Source organism: Monodelphis domestica, chromosome 2 (assembly GCF_027887165.1).
Source record: "Monodelphis domestica isolate mMonDom1 chromosome 2, mMonDom1.pri, whole genome shotgun sequence".
NCBI classification, from domain to species: Eukaryota; Metazoa; Chordata; class Mammalia; order Didelphimorphia; family Didelphidae; genus Monodelphis; species Monodelphis domestica.
The window spans coordinates 521,917,261-521,930,923 of NC_077228.1; the positions used below are offsets into that span (position 1 = coordinate 521,917,261).

The 13,663-nt window shown below is 48.3% G+C and overlaps 1 protein-coding gene across 1 annotated transcript; it reads right to left on the reverse strand.

Moving 5' to 3' along the window:
• Positions 1-1,724: 1,724 nt before the first annotated feature.
• On the reverse strand, positions 1,725-4,185 carry CLDN4 (claudin 4). The gene has a single exon (XM_007486018.3). The coding sequence runs from the start codon at positions 3,666-3,668 to the stop codon at positions 3,039-3,041; it is 630 nt and encodes a 209-aa protein (XP_007486080.1). The 5' UTR covers positions 3,669-4,185; the 3' UTR covers positions 1,725-3,038.
• Positions 4,186-13,663: the final 9,478 nt, after the last annotated feature.

Below are 13,663 nucleotides of genomic sequence, written 5' to 3' on the forward strand. Positions count from 1 at the left end.
GGCTCTCCGACCTGGGTGGGACTGGATGCCTGAGGGCAGCACTCCCCTCCCCCCGCCCCACCTCCAGCCCTGTGCCCACTGATGCGGACCTGGTGACTCAGACCCATTCATCCCCGGGGGAGGAGCAGGGCCAGGCCAGGCTGCCAGAGCGGCCGATGAATGAATGCTCGGGAGAGCCCACCGTGACTCCAAAGGCCGCCCCGCACCCCAGCTTCCCCACACCGCTCCTGATGGGCGAGTTCAAAGGCAGAGGGCGTTCCCTCCCGCTGAGCTAGTTTCTAGCTCCCTTCGCGCCCCCCTAGAAAACCTCAGCCTGGCTTCGGGGACTGGCCTGGACAGCTCCTGCCTTCTGCCCTCCTACAATGCCAGTAAGACCAGATAAGACGCACTCGTCTTTGTGTTTTTGTTTTTAATGAGGGATTATGTGCACATCCTTTGTAGGTTATCCCATAAACCCGGTCGTTAGCTCAGTTCCAGGTGGGTGTGGCCATGTTCCTTGAACTTCTGAATCCAGAGCACCCCTCCCAGCCCTGACAGAGTTTCTATCCTCGACAGAATCCTGAGCTCTGAGCTCCCAGACACTAAATCTGCATCCCTAACACTAGCTTTCCTCCCTCCCTCCCTCCCTCTCCCTCCCTGTCTCTCCCTCTCCCTCCCTCACTCCTTCTTTCCCCTCCCCCATCTCTCCCTCTCCTTCCCTCCCTTCCTCTCCCTTTCTCCCTCCCTCCCTCGCTCTTTCTCTCTCCCGTCCTTTCTCCTTTTCTCCTCTCCCTTCCTTCCTCCCTTCCTCTCCTTTCCTCCCTTTCTCTCTCTCTCCTTCCCTACCTTCCTCTCCCTTTCCTCCTTCCTCCCTCCCTCCCTCTTTCTCTCTCTCCCTTCCTTTCTCCTTTCCCCCTCTCCCTCCCTCCCTCTCCCTTCCTTCCTCTCTTCCTTTCCTTTCCTCCCTTCCTCTCCCTCTCCCCCTCTTTCCCTCTCTCCCTTCCTTTCTCTCTCTATCTCCATCTCTGTCTCTCCCCTTCCTCCCTCTCCCTCTCCCTCTCTATACCAAGCCTGACACCTTAATGGGAGTTCCTTCCCCTGACCTGAGCCCTCGTCCAGCTGAGTCTTCCATCCCAGAAGTTGAGGACTTTTCCCACTACTTTCCTTGAAACCATCAAGGTCTCTATAGAAATCCTCTCACTTTTTTACCCTTACCTTCAGCCTTAGCAGCAATATCATACACTGGTTTCACAGCAGAAGAGTGGCAAAGGCTGGGCAATTAAGGTTAAGCAACTTGCCCAAGGTCACAGGACTAGTAAAGCTCTGCTCCCCTCACTGTGCCTACCCTCATCCCAACTTTGGACCTGTGGCCATGGCCACACCTGCCACACCTGATCCTGCCAGGAGGTACCCCGGGTTGGGTCAGGAGCACCAGGCCTGGCCCCTCAAGGTTAAATTTCTTTGCTCTTGTAACTCACTGAACACAGAATTTAAACTCCTAGGATCATGAAATATGTGCCTGGAAGCAAATGGAGAGAACCCCCATCTGGGAGGCTCTTTCCAAGGACCCCTGAGCCCTGCACCCCCATCCCAAATTGAGTCTATTGGAGTTAACCAATAGGTTGACAATCAGCTTGTCTCCCTGGACAGCCAAGTACTTTCTCCCTCTCTCACCCCCCCACCGGCCCCCAATACCATCCAGCCACGAGCCCTAACACTGAAATCAGAGCCAAGAAGCAAAGATCTATATACACAGGATTGTTTTATTGTAGAAAATAATAATTAAAGTTATGGAGTTTTCTCCTCTCACAAAAAGAAGCATCATCCTAGGCAGGATGGCATCCCTGGAGAAAGGGAGTGGGGTGGGGACAGAGAAATGCCCCTTCATCTGCACTCACTACTCCCCAGCCCACAAACAGCCCACCTTCCCTGGGGTACCACTCTCCCCCACCCCCAGGCTCTATGGCTGAGTTGCCCTGAGATGGGAGGGAGAATGCCTTGAGGTTCTGGGGAGGGGGACATTTACCCTCTCCCCATTTGTTTGTCCTGAGAACACTGGAATCTGAGAGATGGGAGAGAGCAGGGAGGAGACAGCCTAGGCTACGCATCCCAACTTGGGCCTGCCTCCCAAACCAGTTTGTCCCACTATCACCCTCCCTCCTAAACCAGTTAGCCCACTTTGGGGTTCCTGTCACTGGGGAAGAGATGGAGAGGGGCTTGGCCACCCTTAACTAGCCCCTGGGTGGCTGGGCTCCCTGCTTACTTAGGGACCCATCTACTCCCACGAAGAAAGTGAACCCTCCCAGGAAAGGGCCCAGACTAGAGGGAACAGAGGAGATGGGGAGGTCATGGAGGATGCAGAGAGGATTGGAATAGGTTTGAGGACATCCACCCATTTGATGACGGACACAAACACACACACACACACACACACACACACACACACACACTCCAGGAGGGAGAGAACCAGCCAGCCTTGAATCTGGGACACTGAGCCCCTGGCTAAAGGATGGAGCCAGCTCAGTAGTAGCAGCCCAGGTCTCTTCCTTGTCTTCCAGGAGCCACTGGGCAGGCAGGTGGGACCTGGGCCAATTCAGCCAAGGGCTCTTCCTCTTTCTATTTCTGGGAAAACTGCAGGACCAGCTGCAGGCCCCCAGAGAGGCAGAGTCCCCTCCCCCAGCCTGCTCCCACTGCATTTCTCCCAGGAGAAAGCCCTGGGTTTCCAGGCACCCCCAAGGGAGTCTGGGAAGAGTGCCTGGGAGAGAAGGGAGGAGTCGAAGAAAGCAAACCCCTGGAACAGGTGGCATCCCCCCCAGCAATCTTTGCTCTCCTGACTCCAAAAGGCACCCAGCCACCCTAACCTTCCCATCCACCCAGGCTCTGGGCAGAGGGAGCCGTCCAGGGCAGAGGCTTGTCTCTGCCAGACACCGGGACCCAAATGGGTCAGGGAGAATGGAGGAGAAAGGGGCGAGTCCAGTAAGGGGCAGAGGCAAGAAAGGGCAGCCCCGGCAGGCCTCTGGGCCCATCCCCCCTTCTGTCCAACGTCCTCCTGGTGCTCCCTACACGTAGTTGCTGGTAGGGGCAGAGCGGGCAGCGGTGTACTTGGCAGAGTAGGGCTTCTCACTTCGAGGCGGGCAGTTGCAGCAGAGCAGGGCCCCTCCGAGCAGGAGCAGGCCTGAGGCGGCCCAGCCGATATACAGGGAGGCCCCCATCTCCCTCTTCTGCCCGGAAGCCACCATGGGGTTGTAGAAGTCCCGGATGACGTTGTGGGCCGTCCAGGAGGTGGGGATGATGATGAGGATGCCGGCCAGCAGGAAGACGACGCCAGCCACGATCATGGTCTTGGCCTTGGAGGTCTCATCCTCGACACAGTTGGTGCATTTGCCACCCACCAGGGCCAGGAGGACTCCCAGTGCCGCCACGATGATGCAGATGACCACCAGGGCCCTGGCGGCCTGCAGGTCCTGGGGCAGCGCCAGCAGCGAGTCGTACACCTTGCACTGCATCTGGCCGGTGCTCTGCACCACGCAGTTCATCCACAGGCCCTCCCAGATGGTCTGCGCCGTCACGATGTTGCTGCCGATAAAGGCCGTCACCCGCCACATGGGCAGCGCGCAGGAGAGCATAGCAGCCAGCCAGCCCAGCACGGCCAGGGCAATGCCCACTACCTGGAGCCCCATGGACCCCATGCCCGGAGCCTGAGCGGGAGCCGAGAACCAAGGAAAGCTGGGGCTGGGTACCTGGAGACGCCCGAGCGGGAGATTCAAGTGCCGCGGATGTGGCGAGAGAGGTCCGGTCGTGGCGGGAGTTCAGGACTACAGGACAGCCACGCCTAGAAGAGAGGCTCGCTCTGGCCGGCAGGTGCAACAGATAAAGCTTCCCGCCAGAGGTTGCGGAGTTATAAGGCTTGAGGGCGTGGTGGAGGAGGGGGGAGGAGGACGACGAGAAGGAGGCGGGGTTTCGACCTGAGCCTCCATCTGACCTGTTCCTCAGGATTCCTCCCCGTCTAACCCGCAACAAAGACAACTTTCAGTTCCCTGGTCAAGGCCCCCCTCCCCCCTCCCGGGAGGAGGGGCCCTGAGTCACCCAGTCTGACATCCTGGAGAGGCAGTCTCGGAGGAAACTGAACTCTCCCTTCGAAGGCCCCGGTGCTGAGATCAGATCCGAGACAGACGAGCCTGAGTCAGCTGCGGCCGCCCCCAATCGGGAGGATGACTCCCCAGGGGCAGCAGGAGCCCGGGGCCCAAGGCTAATCTCGGGGCAGGTACCATGCTGATCTACCCCCCGGGGGCGGGGCGAGGCTGGCGAAGGGGCGGGGTGGAAATCCTCCGGGGGAAGGAGGCTGCTCCTGGGCCGGCACCCCGATTTTAGAGAGCAATAACAAAGATAATTAGTAGTATTATCATTACTGCAATTGTGATATTCATCAGCAGCATCGCCTTCTAGCTGGCCTCAGCACTCACCCTGCAGAATCTCAACCTGTAGAGCAAGGGGCTGGGGAGCCAGAGCCCGGCCCGGTCTTAGTTTGCCCCCCCCCGCCCCCACCCCCACGCCGCCCGCCACCACACAGCCCCTTCTGGCGAGGGGCCCGGGATGATCGGAAGAGTGCTTCTCGCTGAAATGGGGGCGGAGGGGAGGGCCCGCCTCTTTCCCTGAGGGCGTTCAGTGGGCTATCTGGGTTTCAAGATCATAAATATAAAAGCGGGGGCAGCTAGGTGGATAGAGGCAGGCCTGGAAACTGAATGTGACCCTGAACAAGTCACTTAACCCCAATTGCCTAGTCTTCTCCCTTAGAACGGATGGATTCTAAGATAAGGTAAGGGTTTATATAAGGATGGACAAATAAATCTAAAAGTGAAAGGGAGGCCATGTAGTCCAACTTCCTGGTTTTACAGATGGGGAAACTGAGGCTTGAAAGGGAGCACAGTTTGCCCAAGATGAACTGGGTAGAAAGCAAGAGAGTGGGAGACTTCAAAAGTGCTGAGAGAATCAAAAGACCTGGATTCTAATTCCAAGCAAGGTAGTCTGGAGGACCAGCACACACAGCAATCCTAGGAGCTTGGCTCTCTTTGTTCCTCCTTATTGCCCATGGCACCTTGAGCAAATCTCTTAACTTCTCTAGGACTCAGTTTCCTCAGGTTTAGATTTAGACTAAATGACTTCTGAGGTGTTTTCCAGCTTTAAGTCTATGAACAAGACCCTCACAGAGCTAGTGGACTAGGAGGGGAAATGGACAACTACACAAATAACTACACCAAGTAGGCTGAGGTGTTAGAGGAATTGTGTGAAGGGAGGAGATTGCCACTGGGGTGTGGGTGGGAGACCAGAGAAGGCTTCCTGTAGGAGGTGGTATTGGAGCTGGACCTCAAAGATTATTGCTAGGAAGGGAAAGGGAGGACACCCCAGGGAAAGGAAACAGCAAAGGCCCCCAGGTGGGAACTAGAGGGGTGTGCCCCAAGTACAGGGAGGAGTCCACTGTAGCACAGAGTATAGTGTGGGGGAGTTAGGTGAGATAAGGCTGGTGCCAGCCTGGGGAATTTGGATTCCTCATTGCTTTAGGGAGATTAATCTGGAGGTAATGAGGAGGCTGGACTGGAGGAAGGAGAGGCTGACTGGTGGGTGGGAAACCAATTAGGAAGTTTCTGTAATAGGCCAGATGGGAGGTAATGAGGACCTAAATGAGGGTGTTGGCAGTGGGAACATGAAGGAGAGGAGAGATGTGATTAAACAGTAGGTAGGGAAAACTGGACCAGCTTTGCTGCAGCCTGTTTGAATCAGTCAAGGCATAAAGGAAGGGGAATGACTGAAAGAGTCAGCCTGAACAGTACAGAACAGGTGGCCATTGCAGTATGGTCATCAACTAACTATAGGGGAAAGGAAGGAAGGGAGGGAGGGATGGAGGGAGAGAGGGAGGGAAGCAAAAAAGGGAGGAAGGAAGGAAGGAAGGAGGAGGAAAGGGAAAAAGGGAAGGAAGGGAGGGAGGGAGGAGAGATACTTCCATATCCAGCTGTTGGGAGCCATGACCAGATGCTTCTGGATAAAAGAAAGAAGAGCATGGGCAACTTCCTGCAGATCTTGGAGAGAATATAAGCTCCTTGAGGGCAGAGATTTAGTTTTGTATCTCTGTTCACACTGACTGGCAAATAGGAGGCACTGGTTTTTTTATTTTAATTTTAAATTGTATTTTTAATTGGGAAAATTTTATTTAATTAGTTAATTTAGAATATTTTTCCATGGTTATAAGACTCATGTTCTTTCCCTCCCCTCCCCCCTCCCATAGCCAATGGGCAATTCCACTGGGTTTTTCACTTATCAAGACCTATTTCCATATCATTGATAATTGCACTAGAGTATACCACCCTCATCATCAATCAACCCATGTGATCAAGCAGTTGTTTTTCTTCTGTGTTTCCGCTCCCACAGTTCTTCCTTTGGATGCAGATAGTGTTATTTTTCATAAGTCCCTCAGCATTGTCCTGGCTCATTGCATTGCTGCTAGTAGAGAAGTCCATTACATTTGATTGTGCCGCAGTGTATCAGTCTCTGTGTACAATGTTCTAGGAGGCACCTAATAAACAAGTGTTGCCTGTTGCTTCTGACTGTTTCCCTGAGGTGTTTTCCCACCTAACAGGGGTCTCCAGGCTTTATCAACTGCCCCTCTCCCTGCCCTCCCAAGAATAATGGGTGACACAGAAGAAAAAGAGCTGCTTTGGGAAGAGCTGGGATCTGGGTTCACATTTTGTCTGTTGCTTACTACCTGTACAAGTAGCATTACTTTTCTGGGCCTTAATTTCCCTATCTATAAAATGAGATGCTTGGACAAGCACCTCTAAAGTCCTTTCCAACTCTAGGTCTATTTGTTCTTCTCTGAAGAGGTCTGTAGACCCTGGGGGAGAAGGGGGGAGGCAGCTTCCAGGAAACAGATGATTAACTCAGGCAGTCTCTGGACCAGCCAAACCTGCAACAACTATTTGGAGGAACCTGTTCTACCAAAAGGGCCAGGGAGATGGAGCAAAGATGACAATCAACTGACCTCTAGCAGAGCTGACCCAACCACACCCAGTGGAGCCAGCTGGGGGGTGGGGGAGACTATATAGCAGCCCCCACCTAGCAAGAACTAAACTTCTCCCTCAAAAGTTCCTCCTGGTCCCCCCCCACCACACACACACACTCACACACACTCTTTCACCTCTCCAACCCTCCAAAACCTTCTCAGCCCTAAAAACCATCCCTCATGGCCTTCCCAATCCCCCCAGGCACCTCTTCCCCCACCCACAGAATCCAGATCTCAGAGCTGGCCATCTGGTTCCTAGCCCTCCTTCCCAGAAACTCTCCTTCTAAAAGCCCCTTCTCTAAAAATCCTCTTCAAAACTTCTCACCAAAATAAACCAAAAAGCCCATCGTGGTTCCTTGAATATCCAAGGATATCTTTAATAAGAAAGGGCACAGAACCAATTCCAGCCTTTTTCTATCTCTCCAAATCCCTTCTAGGTTCTCTTCCCTGGCACTACCTAATGATGACCCTTTTCTCTGTCCATTTATTCATTCATTCAACAGACATATTTGGAACCTACTCCATCCCAAGAGTTGTGAGGGGATTTTGTTCAGTCGTTTTCAGCTGTATCTGACTCGGTGACCACATTTGGGATTTTCATAGCAATGCGATTTCCTTCTCCAGCTTGTTTTACACATAAGGAAACTGAGGCAAACAGGGTTGAGTGACTTGCCCTTCAGGTTTACACAGGGAGTGAAACTTCAGGGGAGGATCTGAAACCCCTCTACCCCCACTCCCAAGGATGTTCTTTTGTGGGTACCTCTCTGCCACCTATCATCTGGAGGAGTGGAGAGGGTACATTCCTCAACTGCATTCCTGAGATCCAGTCTTCCCTACCTGGGGGCCCATGCCATCCATCCATCCATCCATCCATCTGGTGCCTACTCAGGGTTCCATCACATAGAGCTCTCCTGCCTGGAGAAGGTATTCCACTATACACACCCACACATGGTTCAATCACCCCAGTTGGCTGGCTACTCCCAATTATTACTTTCATTTCCCATCCTCCACTGACCCCTTTGCCAAGCTCAGGCCTGGGGAATGCCAGTCCCACCACTGTCCTTCAAAGGTCCTTTCCTTTGCTCTCTCCCTCTTTTCCTAGTTCAAAAAACCATCTGTTTGTTTGTTTTTAAACCCTTAATATCTGTCTTAAAATCAATACCATGAGGGCAGCTGGATAGCTCAGTGGATTTAGAGACAGGGAGGTCCTGGGTTCAAATCTGTCCTCAGACACTTCCCAGCTGTGTGACCCTGGGCAAGCCACTTAACCCCATTGTGTAGCCCTTACCATTCTTCTGCCTTGGAAACAATACACAGTATTGTATGGGTTTATTAAAAAAAAAAATCAATACCATGTGTTGGTTCCAGGACAGAAAAGTGGTAATGGCTGGGCAATGGGGGTTAAGTGATTTGGCCAAGGTCACACAGCTGGGAAGTGTCTGAGGTCAGATCTGAATCCAGGACTTCCCTCTGGGCCTGGCTAGCTACCCCTCTTTTCACAGGATTGCAGACTTTGAGCTGGAAGGGACCTTAGATGTCATTTCTAGGGACTCAGGTTAGGACCTGTGAACATTTCTTTTTTAAACTTTAATAACTATATATATAATTGGTTTCCTTAGTCATCTTGTGTGTTTTGTTTGATGCATTTGGAAAGATTCTGAAAAGGGGTTCTTAGGCTTCACCAGATGTTGCCAAATAGGGCCATGACCCAAAAAAGGTAAAGAACTCCTGTGAATCTAATCCAACCCCTTATTTTTCAGAAATTATGGCCCAAGGTCACACAGCTAGTAAATGAGAGAGTCGGCATTAGAAACCAAACCCTTTGACTTTAAATCTGTTCCATTTTACATGATGCCACCCTCCCTATGGACTACAAGTGGCCTGAGATATTTGCTCCTCCTTCCTGTCCTAGCCCTCTCTCTCAGTGTCTCAGCCCCATCAAACTTTGGGCTATCCTGAGATTTGTCACCTGATTTTTGTTTCCTGTCCAGGCACCCCTGGGTGCTCTAACTTCTGGTCATGATTTCTCTCCCCTCCCAACCCCAGCCCTGAAAACCCTACAGTATACTCCCATTCAGGGTTTCATAATATGTTTCTGTAGTTGAAAATCAATTCATTGTGGGTTTCTACAGCTTTCTGTCTGTCTTTCTCTTTTCCTTCTTTCTTTGATTTTTCCTTCTTTCCTTGCGTCCTTCCTTTCTCTCTTCTATTTTGTTATTCATCAATAAATTCATCCATTCATTCATTTAGAACCTTGGAAACAGAGTTGAAGTTAAGAAATGTCTTTTCTACCCTTGTCAAACTAAATATTCTCTTGAACAGGTTCCAAACAGGAGAGTTACCACATCACCTTTCCTGATCATTTCCTCTTCCACTTGTCTGATTCCATTGGCTTTCAGTCAATATACGGATTTCTTCTGCCCAAATGAAAAGGAATCATTTGATAAATAAATCACTCCATTGGCCATGAAGGCAGCTGAAGCCGCACTGTGGAGCACTTGGAGCTTGGTCAGACACGGAAGGCACCAAGGTCATCCATCTACAGCCTCCTGGGCCATTGCCAGTCATCCTGGCTTTTGTCTTACCATTGGACATTGATGACTCTAGAAGAAAGAGGGAGGCTGATGACTCTGCGCCTCCCCTAGATCCAGTTCACGCCCAGTCAAGGCATGATGTCGGTGGTCTTCTTCAAAAGCAAGGGACTGGCAACAACAACGATTTGATAAATATGTAACAGAAAACCTGGGAGATTTCAGGAGGAATCTTCATTTTTAAATACTTCTTTCCCCACCCCTTACCCCGACCTCCTCACCCTTCTACAATTCTTTAAAACAATATTTCTCAGAGGCACCTGAGTAGCTCAGTTGGTTGAGAACCAGGCCGAGAAGACAGGAGGTCCTAGGTTCAAATGTGACCTCAGATACTTCTTAGCTGTGTGACACTTAACCTCCATTGCCTAGCCCTTACCACTCTTCTGCCCTGCCCTGGAACCAATATGTAGTATTGATTCTAAGGCAGAAGGTAAAGGTTTAAATATATATATATATATAAAATTTAAATATATATTTTAAATAAAAATACATATTTAAATTATATATTATATATAATTAAATGTATTTTACAAAAATACATTAAATTATATATATTTATATATTATTATAAATTATATATAATTTTATAATAATTATAAATAATAGTATAAATATAAATAAATATAAACAATTATAAATTATAAAATTATAAAAATTTATAATAATTATATATAAATTATAAATTATATATAATTAAAATATTTTTATAAAAATATATATAATTTTAAATGATTTATAAAAATATATTTAAATATATATTTATACATAATTAAAATATTTTTATAAATATATATTTAAATTATATATATATATATATATATAATCCAATTGAAGAAATATATATGTATATTTCTCCAATTGGATTCCATAAAATCTTTTGAACTCCATGACTCCAAGAAAGACTTCAAAAAAAAATTGGGCTAACAAAAAGCACATGCAGCAAATCCATCTTCTATGCAGACTGCGTTGGCTCAACAAGGATGGGGTCAGATGATGGAAATCACTCAACACAAACCAACATGATGCCTTCCTGAAATGTCAACTCAAGACTCAAATTGGCTTGCCAAGCCTTCTTGGCACTTCCATTCCATGGGCATAGTCTTCAAGTTCTCAAGGTCACCTGCAGGATGACAGGCCAATCAATCGATAAACATTTAGAAAGTACCTACTATATATGCCAGGCATTATGGGAAACATTGGGATGAAACGGAATGCTGGAAGGGACCTCAAAAGCCAGAGCTCCTAACCCCACTACCAAATCCTGTGCAATGTTTCCTTGGCCCAAGAAATGAGGAAATTTCAAAACTCAAAATCTCAGAAGTCTATGGAGGTCCAAGGCACTCCTCCAACCAAAGCTGCCACCAGCACTCTAAGAGGACTATTTCACAGGAAAACGCATAGCTGTCTACACTAACCTCTAAAGGGATCTGCAATGCACTCCCAAAGAAGGTAGCACTAGAGCTGATGTTTGTTGTAGAAACCAAAGATTCCAAGAAGCAAAGGAGAGGGTGGAATGATTTCCAGGCATGGGGGAAGCCCATACAAAGGCAGGGAGACTGGAGAAAGCACATTACCTGTGAGAAACAATGAGGACTCTGGATTGTAGAGTGAGAGGAGAATCTTATGCAGTACAGTTGGAAAGGATGGTTGAGGTCAGGTTGTTAAGGGCTGTAAATGCCAACCAGAGGTGTGTATGTGTGTGTGTGTGTGTTTGATTCCAAAGGTAATGGGATGCCAATGGTGTTGGTTGAAGTCAACGTCCAAGAAAGAGGCTACAATATCACATTCTTTCTTTCTTTTTAAAAAAATCTTTACTGTGTCATAGAGTCAATACTATGTATTGGTTCTAAGGCAGAAGGATGGTAAGAGTTAGGCAATGGAAGCTAAGGGGCTAGCCTAGGGTCACACAACCAGGAAATGTCTGAAGCCAGATTTGAACCCAGGATCTCCTGATTCTAGGTCTGGCTCTCTATCTACTGAGCCACCTAGCTGCCTCTGATGTTACCAGATCCTCAAAATAGTTCATAGTTCTGGGGAAACAATCAAGGAATTTCTAAACCAAACCCAGTGAGGATGAAAACAAAACTCTTGGATTGTTTTTAAAGGAAAATGTGATAATCCAGTACAATCTCCTCACACCTAATCCTGGCTTCTACACATAAGAAAAGGGGAAATGAAAATCATTGTAAAGCATCCCACAGAGAGAGCAGCCATGCTGCCCTTTGCCAGCCCTCCCAGCAATGCACTTATTGGAAACAATTGCTTTATTCTTCATAAGTTCAAATGTTGTGAGACTCTGAATTCAATTGATCTAAGAATGGAATATGGCTAAACAATCAGCCAATTGGCTGCCTACCTCCAAATCTTTAATTCTCAGATCTAATTCAAGTCTACACCCACTAAGGGTGAGGGACAGCTGGGAATTAAGAGCCCAGGACCAAAGTGGTAGTCTCTGCCCTCAGGAAGCTCAGACTCTCCAGTCTGAGGAGGGCTAAGAGGTGGGAGAATTCAGTAGGCATTGTCAATGTCACTTTAAAGATACTGGTAGAGGTTTTGCCTGAAGATTTGTTTAAATTACAGAGTCCTGTCACCATATGATTGCTAGTTTTATGATTGGACTGAATATTTAATTGGTCACCAGGGATTTCATTTCTAAATCCCAAAAATGAATTACTAAAGTAAAATGGAATTTATGGTAGTTTATTTTTACAATACAGGGAAGATATTAAGGAAGAGAAAAAAGGAAAGGGGGTGGGAGAGAGTTCTGGCTTCCTCTGAGCCAAGTAGAAATTCTAAGGCCTCAGTCAGGGGAAAGGAGTCTCAAGAGGATGGGCCTTTCTCAGAGGTTCACCTCTCCAGAAAGGGCAAGGTAGGAAGTCAGCCCTTACACTCACCACCTTCTCAGTTCAATCAGCAGATTCTTTTATCAGTCTCAACTCCAACAGACTCCGCTACAAGTGTCTTCACTCCAAGTGACCCTCTTCAAGTCTCTTCCTGTGTGTGTCTCTGTTTCCACTTTTAAAGACATTTTTCTCTTGTGTCACCTCCCCCAAATTTCACATCTACCAATCACAGCCAACACTCCACTCTAGGACTGCCCACGATTTCACACATGGGTCACAGACCTCCCACTCAATGTATGAAATGGGTGTTCATACCTTTTTGTGGTTAAAATCCAAAATGGGTAGATCTCCATACTCAACTTTAAGTACTGTGCTTTACACTTTGGGTATTAAAATCTAAAAATAGACAGGGGATTACAATTTAATCTTCACAATCAAGGAAGAGCTAAGTATCTTTATTGTACTCATTTTGTAATCAATTTGTAATTTGTATTGTACTTTATTGTAATCAGGAGAGAGCCAAATCCAATCTTCACACAACCATTAAGAAACATTGCTTTCAAAAGTAAACGGGGGTGGGGGGGGCAGCTGGGTAGCTCAATGGATTGAGAGCCAGGCCTAGAGATGGGAGGTCCTAGGTTCAAATCTGTCCTCAGACACTTCCCAGCTGTGTGATCCTGAGCAAGTCACTTGACCCCCATTGCCTAGCCCTTACCACTCTTCTGCCTTGGAGCCAATACACAGTATTGACTCCAAGATGGAAGGTAAGGGTTTAAAAAAAAAAAGTAAAAGGGTTGGGATTGAGCAAAGATGGTGGCTTAGTAGCAGTAAAAGCTGATACCACTCTGACAAGCCTTCCAGATCAATATTTTAAAAGTACCTCAAAATGATAGGAGTCAAAAACCAACTACAAGATGGAGTGAGGAGGCTCTCATACTGGATACAACTTAAACGGTAGGCAGAGAGAATCAGTTTTTAATGGATAAGGGGGAACCAGAAGCAAAACTGCACCCAGAGAAGTGTTGGCCTACCACCCTCACCCCCACCAGATTCCTACCTGGGCATAGGCCAACTTCAGGATCATGGGACTCTGCCTTCACCAACAACAGAGCAACTCAGACCCCAGAACTAGCCCCCATTGAACTCCCAGGCCTTGGTACCACACCATGGTGAGTCCTGGAAGTCCATAGCCAAAA